The 18,372-nt window shown below is 40.7% G+C and overlaps 2 protein-coding genes across 2 annotated transcripts; both read left to right on the top strand.

Annotated features, from left to right (window-relative positions):
* The first annotated feature begins 9,616 nt into the window (after positions 1-9,616).
* On the top strand, positions 9,617-12,540 carry LOC138197430 (extracellular calcium-sensing receptor-like). Its single transcript, XM_069148268.1, has 6 exons — positions 9,617-9,720; positions 9,805-10,093; positions 10,184-10,939; positions 11,022-11,249; positions 11,366-11,489; positions 11,642-12,540. Exons 1-6 carry the CDS (start codon positions 9,632-9,634, stop codon positions 12,538-12,540), a joined length of 2,385 nt encoding a protein of 794 aa, XP_069004369.1. The 5' UTR covers positions 9,617-9,631.
* Positions 12,541-14,481: 1,941 nt separating this feature from the next.
* Positions 14,482-18,009, top strand: LOC138197425 (extracellular calcium-sensing receptor-like). The gene is made up of 6 exons (XM_069148261.1): positions 14,482-14,702; positions 14,795-15,083; positions 15,387-16,193; positions 16,265-16,492; positions 16,853-16,976; positions 17,114-18,009. Exons 1-6 carry the CDS (start codon positions 14,482-14,484, stop codon positions 18,007-18,009), a joined length of 2,565 nt encoding a protein of 854 aa, XP_069004362.1.
* Positions 18,010-18,372: the final 363 nt, after the last annotated feature.

An 18,372-nucleotide genomic window follows, 5' to 3' on the forward strand; every position in this document is an offset into this window, starting at 1 on the left:
TAGGCTCTGCTCCTGGTGGGAGTTGTGAGGAAAAATCCCAGCCCACAGGAGAGTCAAAAGCACGAGCTTATCCCTTCTCCACGAAAGACTGGGCTCGACTGATGTCATCCAAAAATGAGTCATCCTTTCACGGAAATAAGTCACCGCATAACCTTGATAGCACACGTATGTCTATAACAGTTCAAGCAATACATCTTTGGATAATCCATAAAAACAGTGTGCAAAGTAACAATTAACTTGTGCATAGAAAATAATGCACTGTCACCCCATTCAAACACAGACACAATATGGACAGAAATTTAGAGGTACAATATCACTTAAACTCGTACTTTTTAAAAAAGCATCTCATTAGCCGATAGCTTAGCTTACATATGTATACATTGTTAAATTAATAAAAAGCCCTGCCGCATCTCTATTGCATTAACACTGCACCAATAAACTGTCTAGTCTGTGGTGTCAGGTAAGAGTTGCTGCCCTGTAACCCATATATATATATATTTACAGCCCGCCTCATATTACAACTGTCAGGTTGACAACATTTCTTCTGGGCTTCTGATCAATGGAAAGGAAACTCCAGTTTCCAGCAGGTAACAACAATAACAAGAGAAAGCCACGAGCTGTGTCACGTCACAGTGTCATGGCTGACTAGGCCTCATTCATCCTTCAGTGATGTGAAGTGGCAGACACAAGACCACTGTCCCCTGGGGCTGCTCACCTCCACGACATGTAGTTACATTATCTTTCAAACAAACACAGATGTCTTTCCATCACTTCAGAGGACGCATTGACTTGCATTCATTTCCTGGAAACTAACTGGACCCATGAGCCGTGCTTGCCTCACCGGACTTTAACCTGAACATAAATGTGACCTTAAAACAAGGCTCCACCCTAACATGTAAGGAAATCATAGTAGAGTCAGTAGAATCCAGAAATGTACCTTTCCTCATGTCTACTTTGATGAACAAAAGACTTTTCTAAACTATGTTTACATCATACATAAAACTTATACACACAAAATCTTTCTGTGGGGTAATATGTGCCTGTAGTTATCAGGACAAACCCTTCAGGCTACAAAACAGAGCACCATAGAGATTGAAGTAAAGAGGATATTATACGGTGTATGTTGTGCTGCCTCAGGTGATAGAGGGTTCATAATTAATTTAATATGTCCCTGTGTGACATTCATGAGAAGAAGAACAGAGGTGCCCTGACAGAACGCTCAGTGTTAGCATACAATAGTTTCCTTCCCGCGTAGGTAGCGGTCAATAAGATAAAAGACCCAAAGGACCACGTGCTGTCAGGGGAAAGGGTCAACCTTTTCGGTTCTGAAAACAAGCTGATTAGAATTGAAAAATAATGAAATTGCAATTGTCTTCATTGTTTTTCTCATGGATATGTACGCAAAGATAACTGAAGCCCCCAAGTATTGGATTATGGATCCCAAGAATGTATAGATGAACAAACGGGCAAAACAGAAACAAAACTGTGATTATTCAGTGGAGTTAAAGCAGTGGTTAATATGCTAAATCTTCTTCTGCAGACAGACCAACAGGACGTACTGACAGTCAGTGAGACAAACAGATGAGAAAAGGGAGAAGGGTATACGCATAGACACATCCTGAGACATTCAGGGTAAACATGAGAGATTCAAATGTTATACATTGTGTAATTTAATGCTTTATATTTGAAAGAAGTTATTGTCGAGTCAGTTCCCTTCCTCGGTCTTTGGAGAATGTGTGATACATACAGTCAGGCTGACATTTAAGATGATCTTTCAGCTGCAATGCAACATCGGAACACTTTCTCTACATAAATACATATTCTGCTTTGATGCGCAGGCAGAAGTTGAAACATGACCCGATTTAACAATGAACCAGCAGATAGGTCACCTTAATGCTGAGGCTGGCCACATGCGAGCTGAGTTTAAAGGAGGTTGCGTCACCGCCTAAAGGTCATCTGTGTCTGTTGTGGTGAAAGGAAATCAATCTCAGGGAACTGATGACTGTACCCCTGTGGTTAAGGAGGCTGTCAAACCAAAGGAGTCCGTTAGGACTTGGTGGACCTAGGAGACTCTTGAAACAGCAGACAGGTACTGGGAGCCCAGAGGGCTGCAGAAACAAAGACTATGGACGGTCCCTGTGGAGTGGCAGACCAGACTGGTGGTACCGACAACTAGATATCGCATTACTCAGCCTCCTGAGGAAAAACCATGTCATGATGTTGTAAAAGGAGACTGCAACTCCAGCTAAACTTTTACGAGGAGCAATGCAAAGTCCGTCCCGGTCGTAGCGCACTGGACCAGTTGTTCACCCTTGCAATGATACTGCACGGGTCACGGGAGTTTGACCGTCCGATCTCCATGGTTACTGGAATGAGTGCTGTGTCTGCAACCTGAACAGGAAGTCAAGCACATTCTCAAAGGGTGTTAAGCTCTACTGGGGTTGTGCCTTGTCACTGATTATATTTCTGACTCTCATGGACAGAATCTGTTGACCCAAACGAAGTTTGGAGACTCACCCATATGGCCCCAGCCTCAGGATCACATTACTTATTGTTGCAGATGATGAGGTTCTGTTGGACCCCGACCTCCAGTATTCAATGAAATAGATTGCAGTGAAATGTGAAGGAGTGAGGAATGAGGGTCAATATGAGGTAAGATGGAGCATGAATGTGACCCACAGATTGGGGCTTTGTCAGCAGTCATGTGAATGCTGTAAGCAGACTGTGCTGGTGAAGCTGAGAGCATTTAGATTCTTTCCTTTGGTTATGAGCTTCAGGAATGAGGAGTCTAAACAAGGAGTTTTCTAGCAGGATTTCTGGAAGGTGAAGAGGTCACAAACAGGGAGAAGCATAGAGAGGAATCAGTGCTCAGCTAAGGGGTTTGGAGGGGCCACAAAGTTGCCTCAAAAGGAGCATTGTGGGGTCCTAGCGGTGAACTCGTACTGCACAATGTAACCGTGACATCCAAAGTACACTCTGGCCAGAGACCTTTGTTGAACATTATTTCTGATCCTCTCCACCATATTTTCTGTCCTTCATTTTCAAATGAAATTGGTTATTCATTCCTATTGTACTTTCTTTATCAAACAGAAGGAGTGCCAAGTTTATGTGTGGTGGAGAATGCTCCCACGGTGCAGCTAAAAACAGAATCAGATGTGGTGTTCATGGACACAGTTCCAGGCCTCCCAGCGATTTCTTATCTGATGCCATATTTAGGCACCTCTTGACTCCCGTCCTGTGTTTGCTGGAGCTGGTAGTGCTTAGTTATTTTTTGAGGTAAGCGGTTAACAAATGATCTGTCTTCATGACCAACTTTACACTTTGTTGGCTGAGCATTGCGAGTTGAAACCCCCACCATTGTCCGGCCCATTCTGAGTGGTCCAGTGTGTTGAGGTCTCATGCCAGAGGTGTTGAGTAGGGCCATAAGACTAACATGTATTTTAGTTTGCAGCATGGTGAGCCTACTTAATCCTATCTTTCCTTCCCGTAGGTTTGTTTCGTGACTGTTTAGTTTGAACTTGTGGTTTCTTTTGAGTTATCGGCTGTTTTTCCAAAATGCTGTTAAACCAACACATGTATGTATTTGTTTGTGATTAATTTTGGTATTAGTTCTTTTTTTTTCAGTGGAGCCGAGGGCCATATTGTTGGCAGGCTTGGCACCCATGGTCAGGTCCCTGCACTTTTGCATGTGAGTAAAAGCAATGGGACCCCAATGACAATCATACCATTTTCTGCTGTGTTGCACTTTGAAGATGAGTAAGCAGTAGCTCCTCTGGGCGCTTCTCAGTGTAGTCTGTCCCTCTACAAGTAGCTCATTTTTCTTCATTTTGTTTAATTTACATTTAACTATTTCTCTTTTTAATCCTGGTGATTAATCAGTTGCTAATATTATCCCCTCCACCAGCAGCTCCAGTCCTTGCCTATTTCTTTATTTCAATAAAACATTTTGTTTACGTTGAAAACTTCCAGGTCTTGCTTTAGTAATGAGTCTGTCTGCCTTATGAGCAATTTTCAAAACTATACTTAAAGTCTGTTAAAGTATTTCCTGGTGGTGTCAGTCTCATCTCCCCTTATTGCCCTCAACACAAATGGAAATTGAAAATTGCATAAAAAGTGGCTCTAGGAAAGGATTTCACAGAAACATGTCTAAAATAATTAAAGGATTAAGCTTTGATTTATTTTATTTTACTCCATTTGCTGGATGTCACTTGCTGACATGCAGTAATCTCTATGCATTGCTGGAAAGAGGAACACACATCTGAAACTGTCACATAAAGCATGAATGGCCACCTATCGATTGTGCCTTTGCTTCTTTAAATATATGGAAGTTTGTAGTTTGTAGTTAGCTGGATGGACTGAATGCAGGACTAGACTCACCCAGGAGACCGATGTTCAAGTCAATGAGAAAGCAAAAGTCAACATGGATTTATTAAGTAATGTAAGCAAAGTTGCACGCAACATATTTAACATATGTAAAGTAACTTTCTTGATGTCCATAACGTTACGCATGTAAAATTTCAGGACTTTTACCCCGGAGGCTGCAATATTTCATTTTAAACCAAAGCATTGTCTTTTTCTAATCGAGTCGTTTTGGTGCCTAAAGCAAACAAAACTGTGACTGTGACACATTTAACCCAAACCAGGATCTCTCCTGAAACTTCATCGCATATTTTTTGGTGCCTAAACTTGAGGCACCTTGTGAGTATCTACGAGACGCCGGTGGGCTTTGACTAAATGGCACAAAAATCAAAACATTACCATCGGCAAATGTAGTTTTTGAAATTAGTGTGTTTCACTTTTAGCTTCCAGACATGGTTTATCTTTGGGACTTTTAGAAAATGTTGAATTAAGCGGTCACTGTCTAATCTTTTGCTCCTTACTGTTATTACAAGAACTGCAGCTTAAGGTTATTAATAGGCTATTCATTTCCATGAGAGATCGAGTAGAATTTGGAGAAATCTGTCATATATATTACGTCATAAAACCCAATGAGAACAGTTGACTTCCATAGCTAATTTGATTTTGAATACAAATCTGCGACTACTGGCCACATCATAATTTAATAATAATATAATACATGGTATTAAATGTATTGCTTTTGCACACGCACGCACGCACGCACGCACGCACGCACACACGCACGCACACACACACACACACACACACACACACACACACACACACACACACACACACTCACCATATGGGGAGGAGGTATGTGTGTGTGACTTGTTTGTGAACTTAGGAAAATAACCAATGAGCTTTAATTGTTGTTTCAATCAGAATCAGTCATGAAAAACAACATGCACCGAAGCATGACACACCTGGGAAGCACTTAAACTTGTTTTTGTGCATGATGAAAGGGAGATGACGTGATGACATCATCTTAAACCTGCCAATTTACCTTTTACTCGGGGGGCCAAAAGGCAAGCAAAGACAAGCAAATGTTTCCAGCAACACTGATGACATCTGGGCCCAAGGCTCTGAAACAGCAGCTCACCAGGTGTCATGTTGGAAATTAATTAAATTTCAGTTTTAATTGAAGGTGATCTCACCTCTTTCAAAACAAATCACGCACGGTAATCAGCGCGACTACAGCACAGCAGAATCCTGATTAAGTACCCCCTACAATAATTAGTTTGATATTAGAGAGAAGACAATATCATTTTTAGTCCAAGAGGAACAAATTTGGCAAACCTTTTTGACACATACTGCGAGCTGTAAATAAATATATCAGGAACTCTGATTTCAATGTTTTGGTTGTGTTAATGCTTATCAAAAACATAACAGGTTTTCCTCTGAGGAAAATAAATCTCCTGTTTCAAAAGGTTCTTCAGACAGTAATCTTACCATTTAGTTACCATCTATTTTCAGTGTAAGCCAAACAAACATTTTCTGTAGCATGGAATGTGGGAAATAATGACACAGTAGGTGTCCAAGAAATATACAATAAACAACATTCAATTAGGTTGGCCAGGTTTGGATTAAATAAACTTGATTCTTTGTTCCAACTTGAATGCATCTTGGCCTGCTGTCCAACCGTCCCTCACAGTCCTCCTGGCTGGTTTTCCTCTACATATGACTCAAGGTTTTTAAAAACGTGTCTGTAGTCACTGAGTTTTTACTCTATTTTCTGCTAGATTATATTATATTTGACTGGAGGCTGGGCTGACCCGACAAAGTCTGGGTCTACCAAAACCCACAATCTGGCTGTATTAAATACATAATTCCTTCTGTAACTTCTGGTCATCACAATTGGGACGTATGTTCTGAACATATTTAGTTTTTACAGGCCTCTTTATATGTTGTTATCTTCATACATCCGAAATCATCAGCAATCTTTTGCCAAAATGTCCTGTTTGACCAGTGGCCTTCAGACCTGTGGGGCTCTGCAGAGTTTTCTCTGATTCTGCAGAGGATCCCCACATATAAATTTGCTGATTTAAGCTAAACTACTTTTAGGTGAAACAACAAATCAGATAATAAATACAAAATAAATCAGATTTCTAGTTTGTACTACATCTGCTCACCTATTCACCTACTACCATGAAATGTTGCTGTGCTTTGTGAAATGTTTTTGCATTTTGTGAAATGTTGTGTTTTCACCCTCAGGGCCACCATACATATTTGAGCAGCAAATAGTCTTAATTGGGGACATTCCATTAACATGTCACATTTACTTTTTCTTTACTACTTCAGGTTGGGAATTGATTTTAAGATTTTCCAAAATATTCGATAAATATAATAAATATTATGAGTCAGGTTCTTTTTTCTATAGTTCTTAGATCTCATCACATGTATTTTTGTGTCTTTATGTTTGTTTGTTGAATTACCTCCTTAAAGCCTTTGGATATTGTTTTCATTGTGTCTAAACTTTTTCTATCTCTATTTTTTTCTTAATTATAATAATAACCATAGGTATTGTTGTACTTCCTTTTCATTTAGGCATCAGCAGCAACATCTGCATCATTTCTATCATTATTACTGCTTTCAGCAATAGCACAATGATGCCAGGAGATGGCAACACTGTCCATGGTATGGTTATGCTTCATCTTTTACTAATCAAAGGCTGCTATGTGATTGTATTTGTCTACTTTGATATATTAATCATGTTTGGGGACAAAAATATTTTTTCCTGGGTTAACCTTTGTATTTAGTAGTTATTATTCCAGTAGGTTTGGTCAGGTTTGCTTTTTATATGACTATCCCTTGGGTTGGCAGAAGCCAAACTTTCTACTGCTCTTAGTACTGTTTTGACTTGACTGCCTGTGTGTTACAGTGTTGTCGAGTGTGTCCTGCGAAATTGTCTTGTTGTAAGTGGAGGGGTTATTGCTATTGTAATAATGAATGTACTAAAACATAATTTTTTTTCATCATTGTGTGGAGTTTTCCTTCTCTATATCTTCAAATTAGATGCTTCCCCATAATATTTCCATGTACCTCGTGACATTTGCTTTAATACCTCACGAGGTACTGTGGTGTCCCTGGTTGGGAATCACTGTTTAGACAATCACGTGTATCCAACGTTGTGGAATCTGTTTGATGAAGGCCCTTTGCTCTTTCAACAAGTTCAACAATGTTGTCCTGTGTAAAACCAGATCCATTAAGATGGTGGTTCACAATAGAAGAACTTGGGTTCTTTCCTCCGTTTTTAACCGGGTTTGATCTTCTGACATGAGGAAAGTATTCATTAACACCAGCTGTTCCTAATCAAAATGCAATAGAAACTCTGTCAATGTTCCATGACATACAGTTTTTATTTGTAGTCTATTGTGAGGTTATTGTGACAACTACACTATATAATCTGTTTTAGAATTTGACATCTAACTTAAAGTCTCATATCAAGCAATAAGCACATCATAGTAAGATTTGATTTCCGCTCCCACATTTCTCATAAAACACAAACATATCAACTTTCTTTGTGTCATCAAGTTTGTCAAGTTCAAAAGGCAACATCATGGTTTAGTAGAAGAGTCATTCTGACTCTGGGGCAAAGTCTTGACAAAGGCCACAAGGTCTCCAGTGGAGGTCTCATGGGGATGATGATGCAACAGCCCTGAAGGAAAGTTTCCAGTATAAACTAAGAGGAGAGGTGTGAAGGCCAGCTGGAGTCACTGTGAACTCTGGAGGGAATTTGTTAGTTCGTTAGTGTGCTTGTGATTAGGAAGCACCTGAGGTGGGAGTCATGGTCAGGCCTCAGGCATCTGCACTTCACCGCTTGTGTTCCTACAAGATCAGGTCCCAAAAGGCAAAACCAAGAGAGAGAGAGAGAGAGTCTAAAGTGTTTCATAAACTAACAGCCATCTCTGCAAACACACAAACAACAATATCTTTTTTTAATTAAAAAGGGCCTAAAGGGCATATCAGCCGACTGCTAAACATCCCTTCGGTTCCAACAGTAACAATAACAGCAAATTAAACATCACATGGCTCAATGCTTTGCTAAATCAGGTATGTTAAAATCTTTATTATGATCAGTTGTCAAAAGTGTAACTTTAATTTCCTTATCCAAAGGCAGAATCCTCTAAAATGATGAAATGTTTCATATTTGCAGCTTCTGATTTTACACAGAAATGTCAGCCCTCATTAGTATATTTAAGACGTCTAATCCCTTAGTTGACATTTGTGACTTTATGTATAGTGTATTGCTCATTGTAGGCAATCAGCAACATTTAAACCATCTTCCTCGTGTGTTGAACAGTAAACAGAAACGGAGATCTACTGGTGAAACAGGCTGCATTTTAATAAATAATATTGAGTCCAATAGGCCAATAAATCCAAAAACATTTATACTGTACAAAATTGGAAATTAAAAAAACTTTTTTTTTTTTTTTTTTTTAACATACTGGGGAATTGTGTCTTAAAGAAGTATTGTCAAACAAAACCTATCAAGAACTTCAAAATTAAAATAAATGAAGAAAAAAAAGGAGAAGTTGAATACAAGTTTCCAGTGAACGTATGGGGAACGTTATCGTCTCCACATTTCAAGCATAATAATCATGACTCCAAAGTTTGGGATTAACTATTTTTTACAAGACTGATCCGAGAGCCTGGTCCGTCCACACAAGTTGGGGCATATCGTTTTCTCATTGAAGAGAATAAATCTTGAGTGTAAGTATTCAAATTTTGAAAAATTCAAAGTGCAGGAATATTAAAATAAAAGTTTTCAAGGCAAAAGTACCCATTTTACAGAATGGCCCATTTGCATTATATTTCAATACCTATTCATATGTATTTTATAACAATGCACATATTTAATAGCTTATCATATGTATATATGATAACGATATAACTTAATCTTCAATTACATCTCCTAAATCCCATTCATTTCAATCAATAATATCACAGCAGGGCTGTATCAAGGCTGTCTTATCTCTCTGTTCTGTGATTGGTTAGTTAGAGGCCAGTGGGCACCTGTCATCACCTAAGATAATACAAGGACACAACTAAGTGACCCGGACTGGGGTGGCTCTTCCCCTTCAGGATCCCTCAGCAGAACATGTCTCCAGTAATAACAGGGCTGGTTTACATGGGGCTCCTGTTGGCTCTTGAAACAGCGGAGGAGGAAGCTCCTCTCTGTCAGATACTGGAGAGTCCAGAGGTTCCTCTGCTGTCTAAAGAGGGAGATGTCATGATTGGTGGAGCCTTTTCCATCCACAGCAAAATCACACAGCCTCCACTTTTCTTTACAGAGAAACCAACACGTCTCAGGTGTTCCAGGTAATTTTAAGCTCTACAAAAAAACAAAAAAACCTCTTGTGAGTTGTGTAACAGTTACATCAAGCTTTGCTCTTCTTGTCTCAGTGTCAACCTTCGGGAGTTTCGGTTTGCCCAGACTATGATATTTGCTATTGAGGAAATAAACAAAAGCACATTTCTTCTTCCTGATGTTTCCATCGGATATCGTATTTATGACAACTGTGGCTCAACGTTATCCTCAATGCGTGCAGTGATGGCCCTGATGAATGGAGATGAGCGGACTTTGGAGAAGAGTTGCTCTGGGCAATCAGCTGTTCGTGCTATAATTGGGGAGTCTGAATCCTCTTCCACCATTGTGCTGTCACGCACTACTGGACCATTTCAAATACCAGTGGTAAGAGGGAAGTCGATGGGTATCAGTGTGTATATTACGTGCAATCTCTCCTTATTGTGTAACTTGTATTTCTCTGCCTTGTATCCTCAGATAAGCCACTCAGCTACTTGTGAGTGTTTGAGCAGCAGGAAGGAGTATCCCTCTTTCTTTCGAACCATTGCCAGCGACCTTTACCAAAGCCGAGCCCTCGCCCAGCTGGTCAAGCACTTCGGCTGGACGTGGGTTGGGACGGTCAACAGCGACAGTGACTACGGCAACAACGGCATGGCTATCTTTCTAGCTGCAGCCCGGGAGGAAGGAGTGTGTGTGGACTATACAGAGAAGTTTCACCGGGCAGAACCAGAAAAACTTCTGAAAGTGGTGGACGTGATTCGTAAAAGCACTGCCCGGGTCATTGTTGGTTTCCTGGCCCATGTAGAGATGAACAACCTCCTAGAGCAGCTGAGTCTGCACAACATCACAGGCAGACAGTTCATAGGTGTGGAGGCCTGGATCACAGCTGATAGCCTCGTGACTCAGACTAGCTTCAGTGTGCTGGGAGGTTCACTGGGATTTGCTGTGCCAAAGACCAAAATCAGGGGCCTGGAGGATTTTCTAACCAAACATTTCTGGGAGACAGAATTTCAGTGCAAAGAGACAGACAGGGGCAGTGGGAGAAAAGCTACACCTTGCAAAGAAAACCAGGATTTGATTGAGCTAAGAGATAATGATGATGATGTGGCAGAGCTGAGATACTCCAGTAACATCTACAAAGCAATCTATGCAGTAGCCCAATCACTGCACAGCATCTTGAAGTGCTCAAACAGTCAGGGCTGTGACAAGGCTGTGAGGGTTACTCACCAGCAGGTAAAATAATAAACTAAACTGATTATATCTTTTGTTTTGTAAATCAGTGTACTGACATACAATGTTGTTTACTGTACTTCAGGTACTGGAGTCTCTAAAGCAGGTGAACTTCACCATGAAAAATGGGGACCAGGTGTGGTTTGACAGCACTGGTGCAGCTGTGGCCAGGTATGAGGTGGTGAACTGGCAGCGCGGGGCAGATGGATCGGTTCAGTTTAAACCGGTTGGCCACTATGACGCCTCCCTGCCTCCCGGACAGAAGTTTGTTCTTGAGACTGAATCTATAATGTGGCCTGGAGGAAGTACAGATGTAACTATCTTAACTGACAGTAAACTATAGTTTCTTCGGTTTGATAATAATACATTTTAGAGGATTTTTTTTTTTTTTTTTTTAAATGACTGTGTTTCTTTTTATTTGATTCCCAGGTGCCCGTGTCAGTGTGCAGTGACGGCTGCCGTCCAGGAACTTATAAAGTCCTCCAAAAAGGAAAGCCTGTCTGCTGCTACGACTGTGTGCCATGTGCAGAGGGAGAAGTCAGCAACACCACAGGTACCACACACCTGAATCACGGCAGTCTGCATACACTGTTTGCTTGCTACAGTCTGTGCCTCACATTAAAGTCTGCTATGGTACAGTTTCTTATTTACACTTTTAGGATGTGACTGATTCAATTACAATAGTAACCAATATTTTTATTACAGATTCTAATGACTGCACAAAGTGTCCTGAAGAGTATTGGTCCAATCAAAACAGAGATGCATGTATACTGAAAAATGTAGAGTTCCTCTCCTTCACTGAAGTTATGGGGAAAATATTTGTGTTTTTCACGTTGTTTGGTGTGCTCCTCACCTTGATAATAGCCACTATATTCTTAATCTATAAGGAAACTCCACTGGTCAGAGCCAACAACTGTGAGCTGAGCTTCCTACTGCTCTTCTCCTTGACTCTGTGCTTCCTGTGTTCTCTGACCTTCATCGGTCGGCCCTCTGAGTGGTCCTGCATGCTGCGACACACAGCGTTCGGCATCACCTTTGTCCTCTGTCTCTCTTGTGTTCTGGGGAAAACTATAGTGGTTTTAATGGCCTTCAGGGCTTCACTTCCAGGTAGTAATGTCATGAAATGGTTCGGGCCTACGCAGCAGAGACTCAGCGTTCTGGCTTTCACTCTCATACAAGTCATAATTTGCATACTTTGGCTGACGATCAACCCCCCTTTTTCTTTTAAAAACATGATTCACTATAAGGACAGAATTATACTTGAGTGTGCTCTGGGCTCAACTGTAGGCTTCTGGGCTGTGTTAGGATACATAGGGCTCTTAGCTATGTTGTGTTTTGTACTCGCTTTTCTGGCCCGAAAGCTGCCTGATAATTTCAACGAAGCTAAATTCATCACCTTCAGCATGCTGATATTCTGTGCAGTCTGGATCACCTTTATCCCAGCGTATGTCAGCTCTCCTGGGAAGTTCACTGTAGCTGTGGAGATATTTGCTATTCTGGCCTCCAGTTATGGACTTCTTTTTTGTATATTTGCACCAAAATGCTTTATTATTGTATTTAAACCTGAACTGAACACAAGGAAACATTTAATGGGAAAAACCTGAATGAATATACATAATGATATTAGATTAAACACAGTGTAGCTTTTACTTTATTTCACTGCACAGTTTCCATTACATTATAAAAATACATGTTGACATTTAAACTTCTTTATTTTAGATTTTGTGGTTCCACATCCAACCAATCTGGTATACCGGTTAAAACACGTGATAAGTTATTAAAATGGGAATGCACTGTAATAAAATATTGAAAAACAATCAATGGTAATCCGTCTCTTTATTCTAATTCGCATCCATTAGGGCCCCTGCTGTCATGACTCAGTGTCTACTTTGGGAACCTTCATCATGTTCACATGGGTCAAAAGGGTTTGTCATTACAAAAAAAGAACCTTGAAAGATACATGTGATACTAAACTGTCCCACAGACTGCTCTGTGTTAAGTACTCCAAATTATTGTAATTTGAATATATTCCAAAATCCCATGAACATGCCCTGTTCCCACTGAACCAGTTACAAATATTCACACCTCAACCATAATCGGATGGCCACTGCATCGCTCCGCTGAAGCAGACTGGGAATAAAAGCATCAGATATACAAAAAATATCCATGTTTCTTTCCTACAAAAGCTAAGCTAGAAGTGAGGCTGTAATGATCACTAGATACCAGAAAACACACAAACATGTAATTTAAGATGTTGAAGGAAAATCTAACAGGGCAAAAATACTAAATTTGTATTGTGGGGTAATAGAATATCGGCCATGTTTTTTTTTTTTTATCGGAATCAGAGAAGTGATCCTCGTCAGTGTTTATATCTCAAATCAAGCTGACACCACTTGGCTCGTCTGACACATCTTTGGTGCACATATTTACTGTGTAAGTGCCACTTGGATAATGACGTTAGCGTTCTCAGGTGCGGAACATTACTGTGATGTGAACTCCAGATTACATTTAGGATTTAGGGCTTCGACAGGGTCACAGTTCAGGAAAGATTGTCATTACTATAAATGCAAATGCTAATTGCAGGTTTGTAACAGGTGCCCAAACTCCTGTCTCTTGCATGAGGTCCGACTCATGTCATGTCCATCTGAACCCACAGCATCGTCACCACTATCCCCTGCTGCCCTCATTGGACTCAAGGATGACCAGGTTGGATTTCGGTGGTCAAAGGTCAAGGCCACTGAAACCCCACATCTGTCCAGTTTTCATGAATGCAATATCTCAGTAACACCTCGAGGAAATTCCTTCAAATTTGTCAAAAGTCATTGTGACCCAAGAAAACAGGTTAGTGGACATAACTCAAAAATGTATGTGGTTGTTATGGCAACATTTCACACAAAAGTCTAATAGGCTAAAATGGCGAAGTGTTGACATTTTATATCCAAAAGGTCAAAGGCCAACTTTGCTGTGATATCAAAATGTTCTGCAAAACACTTTTCTGGCCATTATTCTGCATATGCGACCATATTTCCCATTTGGTCAGATATTAAATAAGAAAATTACATCGTATTTATAACTCAACATTGTCTTTAGTCTGTAATTTCTACCATCAAATATTTTTTACTGTGTTTTTAGTATCCGGATTAGAGCCCCAGACAAACATTACTCTGAATGTTAATACATATAAATAGGATTCAAATTCAAAGAAATGATTTAACTATGACATTAGTAGGTTCCCTTTTTACTGCTGTAGATGCAGTACAATGTTTTTGCTGCTGAAAAAATATGTACGTTCTTCATTTATACAGACTACTGTAAAGTGTGTATCAAGAAATGATTCTATAATGGTCTTAAACAAATATCAGTTCAACACAAATAAAAAAAATAAAAAAGCAGCCTGACATCATCACCACATTGCGTTTTCATACGAGGACCTCAATCATCATCATCTGCAGAAGCATAAAGCTCTGCCCATAAAGGAGACACTGCTTTTGGTCAGTGACGCAGGCTCAGGTTTGTGAGTGCATGCGTGTGCTTCTTTGTAAAAGATGGGGGGCTGCATCTGGGTAATGTTACTGTTGGTGCTTGTTATGGGAGCCTTCACAGCAGAGGAAGACACTGCTCTCTGTGAGATGTTGGGGAGCACAGAGTTTCCTCTATTGTCTGAGAAAGGGGACATTACTATTGGAGGAGCTTTTTCCATCCATAGCCAAATCTCCAAGCCTTCGCTCTCCCTGACAGATACTCCACAACCTCTCAAATGCTCCAGGTATTGTTGGTTGTCTCTTTTTACCCTTGTCGGTTTCTCAACTAAAGAGAAGCCACATAAAGTCTGATTTCTTACTCTTTTTTTTTTTCCAGGATAAATTTGAGAGAATTTCGTTTTGCCCAAACAATGATTTTTGCCATCGAGGAGATCAACAACAGTAGCTCTCTACTCCCCAATATCTCAGTTGGTTATAAGCTATTTGACAGCTGTGGTTCAACACTGCCTTCAACGCGTGCAGTGATGAGTCTAATTAATGGGCAGGAGAGGACTTTGGGAAAAACCTGCTCTGGTCAGTCATCTGTTCATGTCATCATTGGAGCCTCTGAGTCCTCCTCAACCATTGTGATGCTACAAATTTCAGGGATTTTTCAAATACCAGTGGTAAATATGTATATATTTTTGGGACTTGTTAATTTTTTAATGTTTTCATCCGTGCTCTGGGACTCTAGAGATAATAACCAGCTTGCTATAATGTACGTTTTTATTACGGAGACTGAATTCTGGTAGTATTAGGGTTAATTTAAAGGTTATGCTAGAGTTGGAATTAAGGTTGCTAGAGTTTATTTAGATGCAGCAGAATTATTTCAAACTGAGAAACATATTGTCTTTTTTTTTATTATTCAAACGTTTAAATGTCACAAATGTGTGTTTTTGTTGTTGTTGTTGTTGTTGTTTTGTTATTAGATCAGCCACTTCGCCACATGTGCTTGTCTGAGTAACAGGAAGGAGTATCCCTCCTTCTTCAGAACCATCCCCAGCGACTACTACCAGAGCAGAGCCCTGGCAAAACTGGTCAAGCATTTTGGATGGACGTGGGTTGGGGCAGTCAGAAGTGACAATGACTATGGTGACAATGGCATGGCAACATTTATTGAAGCTGCGAGTCAGGAGGGCATTTGTGTTGAGTTTTCAGAGGCCATTTCAAGGACTGACTCTCCTGAGCAAGTTGCGAGGGTGGTCAGAGTGATCCGGGGTGGCAGTGCAAGAGTTTTAGTCGCCTTCCTTGCTCAGGGCGAGATGGATATTCTGCTTGAGGAGGCTCTGAAGCAGAATTTGACCGCGTTGCAGTGGGTAGGCAGTGAATCCTGGATTACAGCAGGTCATTTGGCTACCAAAAGGTACTCTGGCATACTGTCAGGGTCTCTGGGCTTCACTATTACAAAGACAAAAATCACAGGTCTGCGAGAATTTCTTTTACAGGTTAATCCAAGTCAAGACCCTCAGAGTAACCTGCTCAGAGAGTTCTGGGAAGCAACCTTTGGCTGCAGTTTCCAATCCAGTCTGCATGCTCAGAGTCAGTGCTCTGGCTCTGAGAGACTACAGGACATCAACAATCCTTTCACAGATGTGTCAGAGCTAAGAATATCAAACAATGTGTATAAGGCTGTGTATGCTGTAGCACATGCCTTGCATAACATGTTAAAATGTGGACAAAGTGGTGACGCGGTAAATCAGTCATGTAGCTGGAAAGATCATTTAGAGCCGAAACAGGTACGAAAATCTGGTTCATAAAATCCCATATATGCTACATTATGTTATTCACCACGGTTCTGCTTTTGTAGGTTGTGAAACACCTCCAAGACGTGAACTTTACTCTTCAGTCAGGAGAGAGAGTGTATTTCGATGGAAATGGAGACCCTGCAGCGACTTATGAGCTGGTGAACTGGCAGAGAAGCCAAGCAGGAGACACCGTGTTTGTAGCTGTCGGGAGCTACGATGCTTCACTGCCAAACGGAAAGCAGTTCACCATGAACGGAATAAACATAACATGGGCTGCTGAATCCCTCAAGGTATCAAACGACTTGTGTGTGGAATTTTCATTGTTGTGGATGCAGAAACATCTGGTTGATATATGGAATGCATTTCAGCTGACATGATCACAATCGACAACTATTAATGACAATGTCACATTATTTTCAATACATAATAGGACAATTAAAGGTAGCTTAGGACTGTTTTTATGATATTTGAACAGGTGTGGAGTCACATGTACAAAAAATAATAAGTTAGTAATGTATTAATTTGCATTTTCAATGACAATATGGTTGACGAAACAGCATTCGAACTACTTACTGGCTGTCCATTTGACATTCAGAATGTGGATTACATGAACAAAACACTGTGACAGCTGAGTTGTGGTGTTGTTGCAGAGGCCTCTGTCTGTCTGCAGTGACAGTTGTCTGCCAGGCTTCCGGCAAGCTGCGATTAAAGGCAAACCCATCTGCTGCTTCTCCTGCATCGCCTGCGCTGCTGGAGAAATCAGCAACTCCAGCAGTAAGTACAACATTTCCTATTAATTCCTGCTATTTATTTTGTAACAGTTCACCTCTGAGTCACTAAATACTAATATGTAATCAAAACGTGCCGCTTGCAGCACAAACACACTTCAGTGGTTCATGTTCTCCATTCAGATTCTGCAGAGTGCTCGCGGTGTCCACTGGAGGACTGGTCCAACCAAGACCGCAGCCAGTGTGTTCCAAAGGTGATCGAGTTCCTATCTTATGGAGAAACCATGGGGGTCCTCCTCAGTGCTTTCTCCTTGTTTGGAGTAGGTTTAACATTGGCAGTGTCATGTGTCTTCTTTCGGTTTCGCCACACTCCTCTTGTTAAAGCCAGTAACTCTGAGCTGAGCTTCCTGCTGCTCTTCTCCTTGACTCTGTGCTTCCTGTGTTCTCTGACCTTCATCGGTCGGCCGTCCGAATGGTCCTGCATGCTGCGTCACACGGCTTTTGGCATCACCTTTGCCTTGTGCATGTCATGTATCTTGGCTAAAACCATAGTGGTGGTGAGAGCCTTCAAAGCCAGAAGGCCGGCAAACACGGTTCCTCAGTGTTCTGCTCTACTTCAGAGGACAAGTGTTCTTAGCTGTACTTTACTGCAGGTGTTGGTTTGCGTGCTATGGTTAACCTTTGCCCCGCCATTCCCCCACAAAAATACAGCTCATGCCACTGAGAGGATTATTCTAGAGTGTAATTTAGGTTCACCTGTAGGGTTCTGGGCTGTGCTGGGGTATGTAGGACTTCTGGCTGTGCTGTGCTTCGTCCTCGCTTTTCTGGCCCGAAAGCTGCCTGATAATTTCAACGAAGCCAAATTCATCACCTTCAGCATGCTGATATTCTGTGCAGTCTGGATCACCTTTATCCCAGCGTATGTCAGTTCTCCCGGGAAGTTCACTGTAGCTGTGGAGATATTTGCGATTCTGGCCTCGAGCTTTGGGTTGTTTTTCTGTATATTTGCTCCAAAATGTTATATTTTACTACTGACACCCGAGAGAAATACTAAAAAACACATGATGGGGAGAAACTAGTCAAAAACGCTATAAATGAGCACAGTAGTAACACTAAAATGTCTGCATCGCTATTTCAATATTAATTTAATAAATACTAAGGCTATTGAAAATGACTTTGTAGGCCGTGAGCAGAAAAAGGTTTGTGTGGTGCAGTTGAAGATGCTGCTGGAGAAAGTTTAAAAAAAATAGTGAGTGAAAACAGCAGCTTTTCCTTTTTTTTTTTTTAACATAACTGAGACAAGCAACCTGACAAACAAATTGTTATTGATGATTAATGATCACCGTTTAAAAGGGAAAAAAGACCAAAAAGCTGAGTACATATATTTAAGTTAAACTTACAGAATGTTTTTCTTGTAAGCAACACCAATAAATCAAATATGT

This window comes from Embiotoca jacksoni, unplaced genomic scaffold, assembly GCF_022577435.1.
Source record: "Embiotoca jacksoni isolate LCO1_2020_lvr unplaced genomic scaffold, fEmbJac1.0.p SCAF_14, whole genome shotgun sequence".
NCBI lineage: Eukaryota > Metazoa > Chordata > Actinopteri > Embiotocidae > Embiotoca > Embiotoca jacksoni.

Excerpts from the sequence above, each read along its gene's own strand:
- LOC138197430 (XM_069148268.1), top strand. The coding sequence starts at position 9,632 with ATGATTGGTGGAGCCTTTTCCATCCACAGCAAAATCACACAGCCTCCA. Across the intron at positions 11,250-11,365 it reads GGCCTGGAGGAAGTACAGAT|GTGCCCGTGTCAGTGTGCAG; the intron begins GTAACTATCTTA and ends TTTGATTCCCAG. Across the intron at positions 11,490-11,641 it reads AGAAGTCAGCAACACCACAG|ATTCTAATGACTGCACAAAG; the intron begins GTACCACACACC and ends TTTTTATTACAG.
- LOC138197425 (XM_069148261.1), top strand. The coding sequence starts at position 14,482 with ATGGGGGGCTGCATCTGGGTAATGTTACTGTTGGTGCTTGTTATGGGA. Across the intron at positions 14,703-14,794 it reads CAACCTCTCAAATGCTCCAG|GATAAATTTGAGAGAATTTC; the intron begins GTATTGTTGGTT and ends TTTTTTTTCCAG. Across the intron at positions 16,194-16,264 it reads ATCATTTAGAGCCGAAACAG|GTTGTGAAACACCTCCAAGA; the intron begins GTACGAAAATCT and ends CTGCTTTTGTAG.